The following is a 19,071-nucleotide window of genomic DNA, read 5'->3' on the forward strand; positions in this document are numbered from 1 at the left end:
TGTCGCTGCATTAGGTAGGTTGAGAACTACTGATCTATCTTCTGAAACTTACATTCTCTTCAGAGGAACTAATCTCTGTAGTCTGGAGATCAGTTGTAATACCAGGAAATCTCCAGGTCTCCAGATTGGTAACACTATTCATGCAAAAGAGGAAGAATTTGGGTTCTATTGCTCTCTGTGCATGCACACAAGCAGCAGACTTTTCCAAAAAGCAGCAAAAATGTCTGTAGTTCTGTGAGGGCCACAACCAATGGTGGGATTCAAATAATTTAACAACCGGTTCCGGTGGTGGAATTCAAATAATTTAACAGTTTAGCACCATTTTAACAACTGGTTCTGCCGAAGTGGTGCGAATTTGCTGAATCCCATCACTGGTCACAACCCAGGAGGTAGGGCTCTGTGACCTACCTGAGAGTCATAACCCATCAACTGAAGGTCATAACAAACACGGCTCTGTGACAGTGTCTAAGAAAGATAATGCTCAAGAAGACTGTTGGATTATTTTGAAAGCAATTGAAAAAACCCTTTGTGCCAAGCTTGGCCGTTTATACCCAAGTAACCCCACTCAAGTAAATAAATAAACCAAGAAAATTAATACCAGAAGGGTTCTGCTGGGTCAAGCCAAGGGTCTTAATTACAACAATGGTCAGCCAGATGACTCACAGCTGCTCTCAAGCAGAACATATCAACAGTAGCCCTTTTGTTGGCATGTAGTATTCAAAGTATACAGATTTTATCATATACCTTGTCTTGCCTTTTGTAGCTGTAGCTCAAGGAGAGGACAGAACATACCCTTACAACATCTTTGTGAAAATAAACTGGGAATAAGTAGCCTATCCAAGGCCACCCTTTGGGTCCAACACTCTTGTCCATTAATGCAGGGATACAATGGAATGAACTTTAGAAGAAAAATCCTGGCACAAAAATAAAACTTGGTCCAAAGGTGGAATCAGAAGATGTCAAATACACTGGCGATTTCATGTGAGACAGGGAAAAAAATTAGTAATTTATGTTTCTGTCCAAAAGCACTGGTCAAACAAAATGGATGGACTTGAAAACTGACAGGAAAAATGAAAATTAATTATTTTTCCTACTTCATTCTCCCCTATCGTCATAATGTCACAGTGTGACAGAGGAGTATTTGCGATATATGGAGAACTATATTTTAACTGTAAATTGGCAGGACTGATGAGCAGAAAGTCATTTTCTTTCTAATATAGGTATAAGATTAACTGGCAGGGGAATTTTTGTGGACTGATGGAAATAATATTCCCACTACAGGAAACTGTCTGAAATGTACATGCGTGGGTGTGGCAGAGGGAGGGAAGACTGGTAGCTGTTCCTATTGGCCCATTAGGATTCCCCAGTGAGAATGGAGTAGAGAAGTATTATTTCTTGAGAAAATTTCTATGCCGCCTTTCTCCAGAAAACTTGTCTCAAGTAGCTGACAAGGAAAAACATAACAAAGGCATAAAGCAGAGTGAAGATCACTGAAAATTAACAAACTATTATAAACCTAGCATTTAGGGACTAATCTGAAGCAGGTCTACTGAGAAGTAAATCCCAGTTTATACAAAGGCGCTTACTGCTAGGAAAGTGTTCACAGCACAATCTTGAAATGAGCTACTCGCTTGTAACCTCATTGACTCCAAGGAACTTAGAAGGGTGAAACTCTGCTTGGAATGGCAATGTCAGTTGTTTAGGTTTTTTTGCTAGTCCCAAAACACAGTTGATAGAGGAGCTGCCAGCTGGAGTCCATCATTCAGCTCTGACCAAGAGACCTCTAAGGTACCCGCTGGAAAAATAAAATAACTTTAGACGGTAAGTTTTTAAGCCTCTTGATCTCCTTTTCAGTAGATGCAACCGTAAAGCTGAGCACCCCCCTCCTCCCCACAGTTAAAGACAGGGCTTGGCTAGCGCTAGCTTTAAACTGCAGGCTCCATCTTGGTTGCATGCAGTTTAAAGCTGGACCCAGTCAGGCCGATCTCAGCCTTGAACTGCAGGCTTTACCCTGCTGGGCCCAGCTTTAAACTGCAAGTTCAAGGCAGAGCCAGCAGTTTAAAGCTAGATCCAACTCAGCCTTAAATGTCAAGTCACTACCCCCCACCCCCAAGGAGCAGCAGTGGCATAGTGGTTAAGAGCAGGTGCATTCTAATCTGGAGGAACCGGGTTTGATTCCTTGCTCTGCCGCCTGAGCTGTGGAGGCTTATCTGGGGAATTCAGATTAGCCTGTGCACTCCCACACACGTCAGCTGGGTGACCTTGGGCTAGTCACAGCTTTTCAGAGCTCTCTCAGCCCCACAGGGTGTTTGTTGTGAGGGGGGAAGGGCAAGGAGATTGTAAACCCCTTTGAGTCTTCTACAGGAGAGAAAAGGGGGGTATAAATCCAAACTCCTCCTCCTCCAACTTCACATGGAGTTCAGAGGCGGGTGCACAACAGGACCTGGGCCCAGCCCTGAACTACACACCTGTCCCCAAACTCCACATGCAGTTCATTTTTTAACACCACTTTTATTTTTTTTACAAAGCATGACAACATAGCAACAGAGTAGGGGAAAAAAGGAACACAGGCAAGAGAATAATAATACACAAACACATAAGATGGATCTGCATTAATTATCAATAGTACTGAAGGAATTTTTTTTAATACCAAACTACAACTCTCAGTGTTTTGCCCTATGCCAGTTATGCTCCACAGTTATGCTCCATCTTCAAGGTGTCCTCTTGGATGTACAGCTACAGCAAGATCACAGGCCTTTTCGGTGGTAGGCCCAGGCCTTTCGAGTGGACAGTCAGAGTGGGTGAGGGGGTCCTCCCTTGCTACATTTAGAAAAGAATGCAAGGCTATAGAATTACAGAAAGCAATTGGTGACGGGTCCCTTTTTCCAGCACTTTGGGCTGAGTTTGCAACTTATTCTGTGTGGGAATGCTTGCGCATTTTAATAATGCACTTACTAAAAATACATAAATATTTGCTGCTCAATTATCTGAGGTATTTTTAAATTGATCAAAGTGTCTGTGTGGTATAAAATTGTGGCTGGTATCCAACCACACACTCATGGATGGCACTGAGAGTTTTGCCACTTCCCTCTCTGCAGCCCCTTGTGACCCATGGAAAGATTATATTCCTCAGGTTGTGGAGCCCACAAAGAGGAATAGCTGTATGGCTTAGGGGAGGGCGCAGTGAAGAGAGGGATGGAGGTATTAAAATATGCTAGAAGTCCTTGGGTCAGGGACAAATGCTTTACTTTAAGATAAAATAACAAATGTTCTGTCTCTATCACAGCGCTGTCAACAGCACACGATCTTACAATTCTTCACACACCAAGGCAGTAGGGACATGTTATGAAAAAAACGAACACAGATTTATTGCATGCTGAAGACTAACAAGCAGGTTATCTAGTTAGATACTCATACCAACTCTTGAAGGAGCCTAATAATCTGCAAAAGAATGTGAGAGGGGACAGCTAATTTCTGCACAGTAGGGACTGTTTCTGAAAAATTCACCATCTTCCTACACCCCAGAGAAAGCATTACAAGATAAGAACAGGCCGTGAGCTGGCTGCAGGCTATTTAATAGTATTTTTGTTGTTCCAAGGTGACAACAGAAAGCCCTTGCCTGTCCAGTAAAAGGAGAGAGAACATCAGTAAGAAGAAACGAGAACATTCAATGTAGCCTTTTAGAATCAGCTTGGACAGTATACCAATTTAATTCTACATTTCTCTTTCAGATTTGCTTCCCTTGTGTATTCTGGTTGTTCTGGCAGGATGCAGGGAAACCCTCTGATGGATGAGGGAAGAGGAAAGAGGAGTTTAAAAAGATGGAATGAGGGCGAATTCCAGGACAAGTTGAGTTTCATACTGTCATGGGACTTCTAAATATAATCAATAACATGTATTTCCAAAGTAATTTTAAATAAAAACACAAACTATGACAAAAAAAAGTTAAACACTTTCCATAAACTTAACTAAGACACTTCTGTGTGTGTGCTTTTGATGAGACTGAGATGTTTTGGATCCCAAATAAAGATAACGTGCTGTTCAGAGCATATTCCTCTCAACAGGAATCCGTGATAACATAGACTTGTTTTGTAACAATTTTACTGCTCAGTGTTCAGTTAAAAAGACCCTTTTGTATCTATGTAACTGAACTCAGAGTAAACTCCTAATTAAGTACAAATTAAAGAATTTGTTACAGTATCCTAAAACTCCACCAGAAACATCTACTACAGCATAACTTGGAGCAGTTACAAATTGTATCATTAACAAGACATCTTCATGCATTGCTCACAAGCAGTTTTCCCAAGAACGAGACCATGTGGTTTACGACCTCTCCAATTATAAAGCATGGTATTGCAGACAAAGTGAGCCAAGCTTGAAATACTGCCAATTCAAATGTGGGTTTCTTCAGCTAAACATAGTGAATTCTGTAAAGAGATATCAAATATTAGAGCTGGAATGAACCTTCAGGGAGCTTCACATCTCTCGATTAATCTAGTTTAAGATCCACGTTGAGTCTGTTTCATGAGTTCCAGAATGTTAACCAGTTCCAAGTTTGCAGGCTTCATGGGTTTTTTGAAACTGCCTCCATGAATGGTGGCACAGATCAAAAAGTATATGTTGCATGATTGAAAGCAGAACCTTGAAGAACTCAAGAATACAAAAAGTAGCTTAGATGCAAAGTAGAGATGTTCTTATTCAATCCACAAGTGTCCCTTCTGGCAGCTCTACTACTATCGGGGCACAGTCCTCTGGTTCAGCCTCGAAGTCCCATTTGAATTTCTTTGTTAGGTGGGTTTTAAATCTCTCTGCCTTCTTCCTTAAGGACCGCTCAACGGCTGGACTACAGGTGTAGGAGAAGAACACCTAGAAGATAAACATATCAGTCAGAAGAACAGTGTAACCAAGGAGCATCTCTGTGGGTGTTGTTGGTTGGGGTTAATCCAATGAGATCAGAAATCAACTGTTGGCTTTCCATCTAAGAGCCTTCCTTGTCACAAAAATCAAAGCACATAATATCCACAGCACAATTCATTGGCAGGTTTAGGCCCAAGTTTAGGTCCAGTGAAGAAGCAGAGGCTGCACTGCTCTGCATTACTGCATTATCTATTTTCAAATCTCTTAAAATGCTATTATAAAATTAAGCAGACTGAATTTGAAAACAGGGAGAAAATTAGATGAGAATGTAATAGGAATAAACATACATAAAAGATGCATGCAAAACTAGAGCTGATCAAAAGAATACGGAATTTGAAATGACAGGATTTGAAAGTAAGGTTTGTACAAATGATTAGAAACTGATTACTAAAATACACAAGATGTAGTTGAAATGGGATTCAGAAGATGAGCTTGTAAAACCTGTAATAATTAAATGGACCAGAAATATTGGCAGGAATATTAATTTGGAGCAGTGGAAAAGACTATGGAAAAGGGATTTAAAATTTACAGCATGTTATAACCTGAAAGAAAATCATTACAAAATGATGTACAGATGGTATTAGTTGCCAAAAAAATTGGCAAAAATGTATAAAGGTGGAAATGCCAAAAACATGAGGGATCTTTTTTTTATATATGGTGGTTATGTACAGAGGCTAAATCCGTTTGGGACATGATATTTAAAGAAATGCAGAAAATTCTGAAAGTAACAATGAAGAAAGAGCCTGAAGTTTTTCTACTGGGATTAATGGGAGATGATATTCAAAATCAATAATCTGCTTTTCATGTATCTGTGCGCTGCTGCAAGGACACTGTATGCCCAGAAATGGAGAGCGGAAAAAGTACTAACCAAGGAAGATACAGATCACAGAATATTCAGAAATAGCAGAATTAACAAGCTTATTAAAGGACAGTAATAGAAAGAAGTTTGTAGAAAACTGGAAACCTTTTACAAACTATTTATTGAAAAAATATGGAAGAAGAGAACTAATCACATGATTTGAAAGAAAACAGCAGATTGAAACAGAATATTAGAAATGATAAAATGTGTAGCTGATAAATTGTTTTACTTTAATTAGATACATGAACCTAGAATGGATTAGAAGTCAACGATGAGACATTATTTGGTTATTTTCTCTCTTTCTCTTCATGGTTTTCATAATTCTAATCCAATTTGTTATCAAATAATGGATTGGATGGTTCCCAACCAGCAGGTACAGGTGCAAGGACATCTGCTTGGGGAGGCTACCGTGGGAGGGGAGTGAGGGGAAGAACTGCATTCCACAAGCATAAGACCAGAGGCGTAATGAGGCAGCCCTGGGCAAACTGTAGCCCTGGGCAAAACCTGAGTTGGATGCCCACCCCCCATGGGCGGCCACTCCACCATGACCAAATTTTTTTTTGTACCAGGACATTGGTGCCTGCAGGGGGTGCCTTTTTAGACATATCAGCACCATAATTTCAGCATATCATCAGAGGACTGTCCTTATGCTCCCCCCCAAGTTTGGTGAGGTTTGGTTCAAGGAGTCCAAAGTTATGGACTCCCAAAGGGGGTGCCCCATCCCCCATTGTTTCAAATGGGAGCTAATAGGGGATGGGGGCTACAGTTTTGAGGGTCCATAACTTTGGCCCCCCTGAACCAAAACTGCACCAAACCTGGGGGGGTATCATCAGGGCAGATCGACATTAGATCTTGAAAGCTTTGAGACTGTGCCTTCAGAAATGTCTCCTCTCCCCCCAGCTCGCAATTCGATTTACAGCAATCCAGAAAATTCAATGCAGAATGAAGATTCTTCGTTACTTTCTGGGATAAATTCCTTGCAGGGGGCGATTTTTTTTTGATGGTCATATTCAGCACCAAAATTTCGGTGGGCATCATCTGAAAACTGTCTCTATGGTACCCCCAAATTGTGGTAAAAGTTTAGTTTAGGGGGGTCTGAAAGCTATGGACCCTCAAAGGGGGGTTCCCCATCCCCACCTCTTTGCTAAGGAGATGGGGGCTACCCTTTGAGGGTCCATAACTTTGGACCCCCTGAACCAAACTGCACAAAACTTGGGGGGGTGCCATCATCTCCAGATGATACCCTGAAATTCTGGTGCCGATACATCCAAAAATGCACCCCCTGCAGGAACATCCTAGAAATTTGCCCAAGAATCTTTGTTCTGCATTGAGTTTTCTGAATTGCTGTCAATGGGGGTTGTGAAGCTAGTACATTTCTGAAGGCGCAGTCTCAAAACATCTAGGGTCTCATCAGGAGATTGGGTTCTGAGCCGACATTCCCCCAAGTTTGGTGCAGTTTGGTTCAGGGGGGCCAAAGTTATGGACCCTCAGAACTGTAGCCCCAATCTCCTATTAGCTCCCATTGGAAACAATGGGGGATAGGGGCACCCCCTTTGGGAGTCCATAACTTTGGACTCCTTGAACCAAACCTCACCAAACTTGGGGGGTAGCATAAGGACAGTCCTCTGAGGATACGCTGAAATTCTGGTGCCGCTAGCCTAAAAACTGCGCCCCCTGCAGGCCAAAAATGGAAAACCACTAAAATACCCAAAAACAAACCCAGCATTTTGATGCCCCCCACAAGGTGATGCCCTGGGCAGCTGCCCACCTTGCCCAATGGGCATTACGCCAGTGCATAAGACTTTGCATTTGTGGAAACCCTTTTCAGAATCCAAGCCAACACATATTGCAGCAGGTAAAATGTCTCTTATGACAGCAGCAATGGTACTTGCCACCCCCTGTATGCATTTTACACACTTTACAATAAAAAACAGGATTCCTAATTAAATGAAGGCACTTTTTGAACTTGTAGACCTATTTGGAATTCTGGCACAGCCCAATGGGAGCAGCAACAAAATGGCTGCTGCAGGAGGTGAAGCCAGTCACAAAATGATCTCAGCTGAACTTCAGTAACACAGTGCAGATTTTTGTGCTGTGGTGGCAGCTGCTGCCAAAAGAACACTAGAATAATATCTGCACAGTCAACCAAAACTTCAATAGTCAATCAGGAGGCCACTTCCTAAAAATACTTAGTGGGTGCCCAAAAAGCTATTGGTGGGTACCATGGTGCTCATGGGCACCAAAAGGGGGACCCCTGTTTTTAAACAGTCAGAAGGTTAAGAGGCTACTCAATTTAAACACTGCGGCAGAAGAAATAATCCCTCTTAGACAGAGGCTTTTAGCCTGTTACCAACATGATCTTAGCCAGCTCTTCACAGATTAGCGATTTGCTTCTAGCATCTTTGGGCCATCATCAAACTCATGTCTTCTTCTATAACGCTTAACAGATTAATGTAGTTCAGTTCCACGACAAAAAGACTGATGGCTCAAAGCAGACGTTTGCACTGCAGGATGAAACTGAAAACACACATGGGACCAAGACAGTGTGTGTAGGAAAGACTCTTCAGACCCAGCAGCTGAACACACTAAAAGTTAATGGCACGGTTCATTGCCTTGTGCTTGATGGATCATTTTTCCTCCTCATTTATCACGCTTTGAAATCAACTTTTAAAAACTACCACTTCTATTAAATTTGTTGTTTTATGAAGGGATCCTGGCACTGGAAAGCAGCTGAAATACAAAATTATGAGTTTCAATTTGCCAGCACAATAATATTATATCTAAAAACTAATATGTGTTAAAACCTAGTTATTGGCTTTCAAAACCAGGCTAGCTTGAAAAAAAAATGTGTGGAGTAAAAACTACTTCTGCAATGAAGATTTGGATCCTAGTGGTTGCTTTTCATGGGCATAATGTTTTGAAGAGCAGAGAGCTAAGCAAACCTTAATGTGCACAACCCGAATCTCCTGCCAACACCAGGGGCTCCAATCAGATGGGAAAAGTTGCAGCTGAACTGAAGAGAGATGTACAGAATTTCCTGCAAGTTTCCTAAAACTTTCCTACTTTGATCAAGGCCCAATTTTGCAGTGATTCCTAAATGCAGATTCTTAGTAAACAAGGATGCAAAGGATCTTTGTTCGGATCCCGATGCAGCAATTTCTGTCCCATTTCTGTCCTACTGAATCCTAACCCAACCCTCCACTGCTAAAGCTAAGCAAAGTATTCAGGTTGCCCACTGCTAGAGCCAGAAAATGATCTATTTCCTGTTCAGAGTGCCTTTTGAGAGCAAACCCAATAATGCAGCTTTTGCTGGCACGGTGGGAACACATTTTGCAAAGCAATTCCCGGCCACTTTTCCAAGAGCAATCTCACTTTTACCGGGGCCTTTTGAGTGCTAGGGAGCCACACACACAGGTCAAGCATATGTGGTAAGAAGTAAATGGAGCCAGTATTTCAGCAGAATGAGGAGGTGGGAAATGATCCAGTGGGGAGCCATTCAGTGAAGAAGCTGCTTTAAACATTCCTACAGATATCAGCACTAAGAGACCGACTTAAAAAACTAAAATTGATTCCAACGTTCAGCCTTGGGAGTGCTCTGAAAGGCATTCCTAGGTCTAGAAATCATACGGCAAGCAGGGGTTATACACAGAACACCCACCAAGGAGGGAAAAGAAGAAATCTCACTGGACGGGTGGGAATAATGTGTGCAAGAAATATAAGAACAGAATACACATGCGCCTTGCTTGCGAGCAGACAGAAGCCTTTCTATGTTGCAATATTGCTTTATTACATCCGCACCCGGCCTTCCTCCCAAGACACTCACAACAGTGTACGTGGGATTTTATCTACTGAACCCAGCCAAGAGTGACAGGTTAGGTTCATTAAAAAGAATGATTGGCTCGGGGCCTCCCAGTAAACTTCATGGCTGTGCAAGGATCGGAACCCAGTTCCATGGGGCCCCAGTACAATTCCCTGTCCAAATAAACCACCTTGGCTGTATAGGAAATGCAGACAATGGATTTTGAGGATGTCCCCTCTCCCTGCCGCTACCCTTCCTGATTTTAAATGGCTTAAAAAAAGAACAGGAGAAAGATACTGAAAAAGGCCTTTTGCAGGGTTAAGTTCTTATGAGGTCTTTACGATAAATGGATGCATGCGTGGCTAATAGGTTTCCTGAGCACTGTCAACTGCCACCTGCTGTTGACAACTCTTGCTTATGATTGTCATAAAGCAGCTAGGAGATACCTCCCTCCAGCTGCCTGATATTTTTTTTCATCCTTCTGTTCAACTTCAGTGCTGGCATGAGACAATCTATTATTACAACACTGCCTAACTGAATTTCAGTTTGATGATGGAATTGTCGGAGCTCTGTCAGGTCTAAAAGAACTATGATCGCAGAAAGCTAAAACCTATGGCCAGTGTCTCAAGGGCCAGGCTTGCTCTTAGATGCCAAGATGGTTACAGCTATTTCCTGCAGCAGCCCCCACCCCCACCCCCACCCCCAATATTAGGTACAATGATGCTTTGGTGTAACCTTCTATGGGGCAGAAGGAGCAGATGATGGAAGGGAAACCAGAAACCATTCCGTGCATTCCATGTATCCAGCAATACCACAAGACTTTTCTTCACAAACAAAAGCAGCATGCTGAGAACACGTTAACTCATCCCTTCATGCTTTACTGCTGCTCTGATAACCACTGTTTTGCTAAGGACGTTGGCCAAATAGGAATTTCTGACAGGACAAATCAGAAATGCAAAGATATAAATGAAGCTGCCTCAAGGAGGGTGTGGAACATGATCCCCAGCATAGGCAAACTCTATGCTGGGGATCATTAGGAAAGGAGTTGATAATAAAACTGCAAGGATTGTCATGCCCTTATATAAAGCCGTGGTGCGACCGCACTTGGAGTACTGTGTTCAGTTCTGGTCGCCACATCTCAAAAAGGATATTGAAGAGATAGAAAAAGTACAGAGAAGGGCAACGAGGATGATTGAGGGGCTGGAGCACCTTCCTTATGAGGAGAGGCTTCAGCGTTTGGGACTCTTTAGTTTGGAGAGAAGACGTCTGAGGGGATATGATTGAAGTCTATAAAATTATGCATGGGGTAGAAAATGTTGACAGAGAGAAATTTTTCTCTCTTTCTCACAATACTAGAACCAGAGTGGCATTCATTGAAAATGCTGGGGGGGAGAAGAATTAGGACTAATAAAAGCGAAACACTTCTTCACGCAACGTGTGATTGGTGTTTGGAATATGCTGCCACAGGAGGTGGTGATGGCCACTAACCTGGATAGCTTTAAAAAGGGCTTGGACAGATTTATGGAGGAGAAGTCGATCTATGGCTACCAATCTTGATTCGCCTTGATCTGAGATTGCAAATGCCTTAGCAGACCAGGTGCTCGGGAGCAGCAGCAGCAGAAGGCCATTGCTTTCACCTCCTGCATGTGAGCTCCCAAAGGCACCTGGTGGGCCACTGCGAGTAGCAGAGTGCTGGACTAGATGGACTCTGGTCTGATCCAGCAGGCTAGTTCTTATGTTCTTATGTTCTTAACATCCTTCCTTGAGGGGTTCCCAAGCCAAGGCACACAGGCATGTAATAAGGATGCCTTAAGTGTGAGGTTTTATTTTTTGGATATTGATCCCCCTCCTTCCCCACAACATGCTCCAAAGCTACTGACAAAAATCACCACTGCCCAAGCAACGGCTGCAAATCGATACCAAAGAAATGAAGCAAACAAGGAGAACGATCGATACACAAAATGATTCCGCATGGATTAGTGGTGACTTAGGAGTGCCCCCCCCCCTACTGCTATCATGTAACATTCTATAGCAGTGGAAAGGATGAAAGGGTAGATTTGACCTCTACTTGACTACACTCAGCTCCTGTGCAAAGAGAACAGGGATGATTTAGAAGCTCCGGCCATCTCTACAATTCACTTCTACAAAACAGTAAGGGATTTTTTTGTTATCTGCTCCATGTCTTTCAGTATGATGTTGCACCCGATGCCCTCAGTAAGACGAAGTACAAATACAGGCACATGTCTAAGCTCTTCAGCGGAAGATGGGATGCTACATAAGGCTCACAAGCGACTTCTGAACAAACTGCTGCCTAGAATAATGATTTGCTAGTGTTCCTATTTTAAAGCACAAACCTCGACAAAGCTAGATACATGGGTATCAGAACACATATGATAGGAGGCCATCATCACATTGCGAGTTTCCCACCAGTCAATAACAAGCTACAAAAAATGCACAGTGTAATGGTGTCCATTCACCCATTTACCATTTCTTTACTGAACTTGGAACTTGCTATTTCCTGCTCTTATCAGAAGATGGCTTTGGATTCAAAACCGGTCTGCTTGACAATCAATTAAAAGAATCAAAACAACATAAAACTCAGCAATCAAGTACGACAGCAAACAAGCAATATGAGCCCAGAAAAGCCCATTTACACAATGTATTGTCGAAGGTTTTCACAGCCGGAATCACTGGGGTGCTGTGTGGTTTCCGGCCCGTATGGCCGTGTTCTAGCAGCATTCTCTCAGCATTCAGATCCTCTGAAGATGCCAGCCACAGATGCAGGCGAAACGTCAGGACAGAATGCTGCTAGAACACAGCCATAGAAACCCTGGAAACCACCCAGCACCCCACCCATTTACACAGTTTATTAGAACCAGCAGAATGGCCCAATAAGTTCTGAAAGAGCACAACAAAAACAAAATAAAATCAAGGGAAGGACTGTGGAAAAACGGGGAAGCTGTCACTTGGTGCCTAATGCTTAATAAGCTTAGCGTTCAGTGAATTGTGTGTGTGTACAACAGAAGCACCACAAGAAGAAAAGGGCTTGTGCCACAAGAAGAAAAGGGCTTGTGCCTAGTCAGTAGCCATCTGACTTGTGAAGGTATGGGTAAATGGAGTAGAGCCTGAGAAACTGATATTTAGGTTTGTCGTTTCTTGATGACAAATCACAGGAAGAGAAGGGAGAACGTGAAATGAGGTTACTGTTTTTTGTTTTAATAGCAAAATCATAAGGCCAAACAAAAAATAAAGTTCTCATTTTCAATTTGGGTCTTCTTAATTTTGATCATGTAATGCACATCCATAGAGTTGTTGTGAACGTTCCCCATACTGTCGAAGGCTTTCACGGCCGGGTTCAACTGGTTGTGGTGGGTTTTCCGGGCTGCGTGGCTGTGGTCTGGTGGATCTTGTTCCTAACGTTTCGCCTGCATCTGTGGCTGGCATCTTCAGAGGCGTATCACAGAGGGAAGTTTGGACACAGTGTGTAACAGACTTCCCTTTGTGATACACCTCTGAAGATGCCAGCCACAGATGCAGGCGAAAGGTTAGGAACAAGATCCACCAGACCACAGCCACACAGTCTGGAAAACCCACCACCACCAGTTTCCCATACTGTTATTTTCCAACAGGAAGAATTACTGGAGGTCCTTACCTGTAAGGTGCTGGTTAAGAAGTTGTCGTGGGATACTATATCCACAAAGAAGTCCGATGGGATTTCACTGAGCTGATGGTACAAGACAGAGATGAGGCTGCTGAACAGGGAGTGATGCTTCGCTATGGCATCCTCAGACCTGCATAAGAGATTCAGGAGATTTTTCCAATGCTCAAAGGCCTCATACACGTTTCCAATTAAGAAGCAGACGAAGGCAAACTGCAACTCCCCTGAAAAGGTTCCACCAAGGAATTTAGGGAAAACAAAAAGAAAACGCAGAAAAGTCTTTAGTTTCAGGGAGGTGGTGCAAGAAAAAGGTGTTGACCTTCAGATCCATTTTAGTTTACATGCAACTGTCAGTTTACACAACCATCAATTCTCATCCTTCTGCAGTTTTACAATAACCTAGCACTTACATAGCTATATGTTATTACTGCATGCTTAGAGGCCTGTCTTATCTACAGATGTGGTAAGCAGTGAGATCTTTCTCCAGTTTCTTGCCTGCTGTAAGCTGCAGCACAATCAAGAGAAGCAGAGGTGCGCTGTGTAGTGCAGGGAATCCTTCTCGCACTTACCACAGCAAAGATCATTCCAGGGGGTAGCCATGTTGGTCTGCAGCAGAACAGTGAGATTTGAGTCCAATAACATCTTAGAGACCAACAAGATTTTTGGAGTGGAAGCTTTTGAGAGTCCTTTGATGACGGCAGCTTTGGCTCTTGAAAGCTGATCTCCAGGAAATCCTGTTGGTCTCTAAGGTGCCACTGGACTCAAATTATAACTATGTTACCACGGTGAGCAGATTTGTGAATGCATAAGGCAAGGAAGTCAGCAAAGTCGGGGTGGCTTAATCTCAGAATACAAGAACGTTTTAAATTACTTGTAGAATCAATTAAGCTGCTTTTACATCACAGGACTTTAGTGCCAAGTACTCTACTTTTGTGTAAATAGCTGAAATAAGAAAAGGATTTTACAGATGTTCTTAATCTTCATGCTTTTAATCACAGCAATGATGATGTTGGCCCAGCTTGCTTTCACGGTTCTCACCCCATGACACTTAAAGGACATTATTCAAGCACACAATTTCCAGATCAGGTATTCGGATATGATGATTACTTTCCCTGCAGCGATCAGGCCAGATAATTAAGGCACCACTACTACTGTGGGATGCCAACTGGTTGTCTTTTATACCGGTAAATGATTAAATTCACATTGTTTCTTGAAGCAGTATCAAGGCTCTACCACAAGGGGACACCAGTACTACACATGAGAAAGTTCAAGCATTCTAAATGAACTTGCTTTCTTGTGGTTGAAAAGCAGTTGTCTGATGAAAACAGGATCCATCCCTGTTTTAGGATATTGTACTATGGACAGCCCAATTTACAGACTGCCTTAAGCATAATCATGCCTTGGTAGATTATTAGGTTTCTCCACTTTCTTTTGTCCCTTTCCAAACAAAAAGGAACAGTTGGCCAACTTTGTCCTCATTGTTACAATGAAGGGCCTCATCTTAGTTCACATATGTGGGAGTATGCTGCACCAGAACATACAAATGCATCTCATTAGGAAAAAGAGACACAAGACCAACCCCCCCACCCCCCACCCCCCGTGTAAGTGGTGGTGCAGCTGTGCATCCCTCTGAAACAGACATAAACATTTAGACATTATGATTCCTTCAGACAGGGAAACACACCAACAAAGTACTGGTAGTATTTTTTTTTATTAGGAGGACCATCCAAAATGCCACAAAGTTTTACAGATGCCTAGAACAGAGAAGCTTTTTTGTCATACCCAACATCTTTTTCTCCCTCACTTCCCCTCCACTTCAACCATGCATCCTATTGATGGCTTCTGAGAAACTCAAAAGCTTACTCATTTGTAAAAGATTGCTTGGTCTCAATAAATAAATACAAACTAGCTTGATCAAGGAGCCACATGGCATAGTGGTTAAGGGCTTGCACTGCCACTCACACGGTCAGGAGTTCAAGCCCCCTGTGGGTCAGATATCCTGGCAGCTGGCTCATGGTCAATTCAGCCATCCATCCATTTCTTGGTCGGTAAATGAGTACCTAGCTCATAGCTGGGGCGTAAAGAATAGCCGGGGAAAGCAATGGCAAAAGCTAATTGCCTATAAAATAATTACTTGCAGTGGTACCTCAGGGTAAGATACGACTGAAGGGGAACCTTTACCATTAGTCTGATCTCATCAGAACGCAGAGGCTAAGCAGGTTCAACCCTGGCAATTATTGGGACGGGAGGCCTTCAAGTAATGTCACAGTTGGGATGTAGAGGCAGGCAATGGCAAATCACCTCTGATCCTCTCTTGCCTTGAAAACCCCACCAGAGGTCACCATAAGTAGTTTGTGACTTGACAACTTATCTATGACTAATGCCAAGTGCCGAAAGTTATCTTGAAGCAATATAAGAGGCAAAGGAGAGATTACTCACCAAGCACATCCTGGGCATTGTTGGAATACTGTTTGTTGATCACAGTCTCCAAGGCATAGCTAAGGTCCATACTGTGTCTGGTAACTTCTGCAGGAGTAGCACCTTGAGGGTACATTTGCTTAGGCATTTCTGTGAACCTTATCTCTGTGCCAGCTTTCACTTGCATTTTGGGAAGCCTGGCCAGGCCCTCTGCATAGCTTTTGCACTCTGTGTCATACGGAGGCAAGTTCTGTTCAACCCGATCTTTAGTATACCTCCCAGCCAAAACAGGCAGCACCTCTGAAAAGGCACATATTTGTCCACTTTCTGGCTGCAGCTTTTGCATGATTGATTCATTAATGAAATTAGTAAGGGAAATCCATTTCTTTAGAGTGCCATATGGGTAGGCACCCATAAACTTGTCCATTTCCATCAAGTTAGATCTCATGGCTTCAGTCTCGTTTTCAGGTGCTGGAGTGAGGTCCACTTCCTCTTTGGCCTGGTCCCAGTGGAACACCCGCAGATCTCGCTGCTGCAAATTCAGGAAAAAGCCCATTCGAGGACCACTTTCTTTGATATTGTGGTTATTAACAGAGCTGTAATGAAGGAAGTGAATACCTGGGGGGATCATCTTGATTCCCCGGAACTTGGGACCCACTTGCCAAGTGTTATAGTCAATACCAAGCTCCGTTCCTTCTGGCATATTCAATATAATAACTGTGCCTCCCTCAAAAAAGAGCCGCTGAGCCAGGTCTTGGTCCATCTGCATTTCTGCCATCTTGTCCGTTTCCTTGATTACACCACAACTTCTTAATGGAAATCTAGGAACAAGCAAAAAATGGCATTTGACTATCATTTACTAGCGTTTGATGTGATACAAGCATTACCACAATATAAGGGAAGCTGGCCAAGTAGATCTCAAGCACACATATTTCAAACCTCTTGGAAAAATATACTTCCCAGTGGCAATTCTCACCAGGAATCCAAAATGCTTATGAGAAAGGTTTGCCTCTGCAAAGTCCCAGGTGGCTCTATGATGGCAGCGAACACACTTTCTTAAGTGAAAGTTTTCAAACTGGTATCTCTCAGCAATGTGTCAGGGAGATCAGGAATACCTAGAAACAACATCTGACCCTAAACTTTTGCACTAATTAAACATTCATATAGCACCAACAGTATGCTTGGCACTGTATGGAACATACAGACATGAGAAACAGTAAGGGAGAAAGCATATGAGATGAGACACTGGTAATGATACAAGCTATCTATTTGGAAAATGTACAAGCTGCCCCTTCAGAGACTTTCCTGACCTCTCTTATTTCTATCAAGCTCATTGGAATCTACCTGGAAATCATAGTGGAACACCTTGCCATATATGCATTTGGAATAATCCTACCAGGCATTCAAGTGGCTGAAGATAATTAATTAAAACATTACAATTAACAAGGAATATTGGGGGGAGGGTGTTTCTCAGAAACATAAATGAGCTCACTTTTACCCAGAGAGGCACTTGATCTCATCCTGTTAACAAACAACACATACAGCTAATTCCTTCCTGACAGAGGATCCATATCTTTCTATAAGAGCAGATCACACAAACTCAAAGGAAAGCCCATAGTTCTGTGTTAGAACATATTCTTTGAATGTCGAACATGATATATGGAATCATCAGGAAAAGAATTTTAAGGTTGCAGAAATCTTGGTGAGTCAATGCCTGTCAGAATGAACAATGCTGGGTAGGATAGGTCACTGGTCTAGCTCACAAAAAGGCAGCTTCACATGAAAAGTCTTCTCGTTCTAACACCTCTTCTAATACAACCACAAAAACTGCAGGTATCACTCTCACAAAACAAGATCTAAAGTCCCAAGCAGCTTTAAGCAGCCTGTGCAGGCAAGCAACTTTCCTGTAGGCAGGACTAAAACAGCTGGGCTGTGATAGTCAAAACACTGTTGTTATACTTATTGATACAGAATGCTAATAAACTCAACATCTTGTGGAATTATAGGCAAAAACAGACTAAGCTATGTCCCAAATGAAAAATAAAAAGGAAAGGAATGGAGAGAATGGCAAAGTGGGCTAATGCAGCTAACATCCAGTCAAAATACGTGGTATTTATAGTTTGCCCTTATTTCTATGGAAACATAACAATGGAAGAGTTAGCAGGACTTCTTCTACCCCCTTCTTTTTAGAGCTTCCATAGCTTTAACACTTTCGTGCTGAGCAGAAATTCAACAGGTGAACCTCCCTCCTCCCCAATTACTGAGCTTCCGCGTAGTAAAAGCTGCTCCTATTATATTTCTACAATCCCATAAGATTGTGACTGTCCCACAAGGTGCCTGCAAACACTCTAAGGTTCTCACAAAGGACTGGATGATTCTCTGAGGGCAAAGGGGACACAATTTCTACACTCGCAATAAAGACACAAGAGGATCCTCTTTAGGAAAAACAGAAGCAACCCTGAGAATCAGGACGAGGGATGAGAAGCCGAGCAGAGGATGCAGAGCTTTGCAGCAAAAGTTGTCAGGAACGGTGCAGCTCCACTCATACCACGACCACCTGGCATCCAAACAACCCACCCAAACAGGAAAGTCGCCGCATGCCGCAAGGATCCGGGAAAGCTCCAGGAAGCTGCTGCAGGGCCACTTCCGGTAGGGAGAAGCGAAGGAAAAGATAGGTCCGCCAACCATAGAGAAATGCAAGAGGCGGCCGGTTGTCCGTCTGAGAAAACAATCCGAGTAGATCCCACGAACGTGTGGTGAGGCGGTCCGCTCTCGCTAGGTTTCTGAGTGAACGTAAATTCTGGAAGATGTAGGTTTTGAGACTTGTTATTAATAAAATAGCAGCATGCAGGCGGAAAAGAGTATTTGTACACATGTACAGAATGCCACGCTGTCCCCACAGAGAAACACCAACTACACTTATGATCAAGCTTCACTGGAGCAGTGCGGGGCATACGCTCTCCCTGCTTAAAATTTAAGCCATGCCAGGTCGAACAGTACGGCCCTGGGTCTTTAATTGATTTCACTCATTTTAGGATTACACTATTAAGTACTTTGCATTGTTTACACCGCAGCATGTTACCAATTGGGAAACTTTAAAATTGTGTCCTTTATTCCCTTCTTCAAACAGTGCGATAGTGCATCATTAATTAAAGGAGAGTACATGCTCTGGCTTTCAGAGACTTGGTGTCATTACAGATGTGTTGGGAATTCAGGTTCAGAAATCCAAATATCCCTCATCAACCACTTGACGTTCCTGCATCTGATCATCTGTGACAGAAACTGAAGCCATCTCTTGGAGACCTACCTAGTTGATTGCTACACCTTGAAGCTATTTGCTTTGCACCTATCTGGCTCAGGTGGTGTGGCAGAAACCCCCCAAGAGAAAGAATGGATGCAATTCAGACTGCAAATAGAAGA

The 19,071-nt window shown here is 42.8% G+C and overlaps 1 protein-coding gene across 6 annotated transcripts; it reads right to left on the reverse strand.

Annotated features, from left to right (window-relative positions):
* Positions 1–2,491: 2,491 nt before the first annotated feature.
* AAR2 (AAR2 splicing factor) lies at positions 2,492–18,287 on the reverse strand. 6 transcript variants are annotated; one of them, XM_048498302.1, is made up of 5 exons: positions 18,109–18,224; positions 16,628–16,766; positions 15,673–16,472; positions 13,228–13,457; positions 2,492–4,866 (listed from the first exon to the last, which is right to left on the reverse strand). In XM_048498302.1, exons 3-5 carry the CDS (start codon positions 16,427–16,429, stop codon positions 4,699–4,701), a joined length of 1,155 nt encoding a protein of 384 aa, XP_048354259.1. In that variant the 5' UTR covers positions 16,430–16,472; positions 16,628–16,766; positions 18,109–18,224; the 3' UTR covers positions 2,492–4,698. The 6 variants fall into 6 exon arrangements, with proteins under 6 accessions (XP_048354259.1, XP_048354258.1, XP_048354260.1 ...); XM_048498301.1 differs by lacking the exons at positions 16,628–16,766; positions 18,109–18,224 and adding an exon at positions 18,229–18,287; XM_048498303.1 differs by lacking the exon at positions 16,628–16,766 and having other exon boundaries at positions 18,198–18,246.
* Positions 18,288–19,071: the final 784 nt, after the last annotated feature.

This window comes from Sphaerodactylus townsendi, linkage group LG05 (assembly GCF_021028975.2).
Source record: "Sphaerodactylus townsendi isolate TG3544 linkage group LG05, MPM_Stown_v2.3, whole genome shotgun sequence".
Taxonomy (NCBI): Eukaryota; Metazoa; Chordata; class Lepidosauria; order Squamata; family Sphaerodactylidae; genus Sphaerodactylus; species Sphaerodactylus townsendi.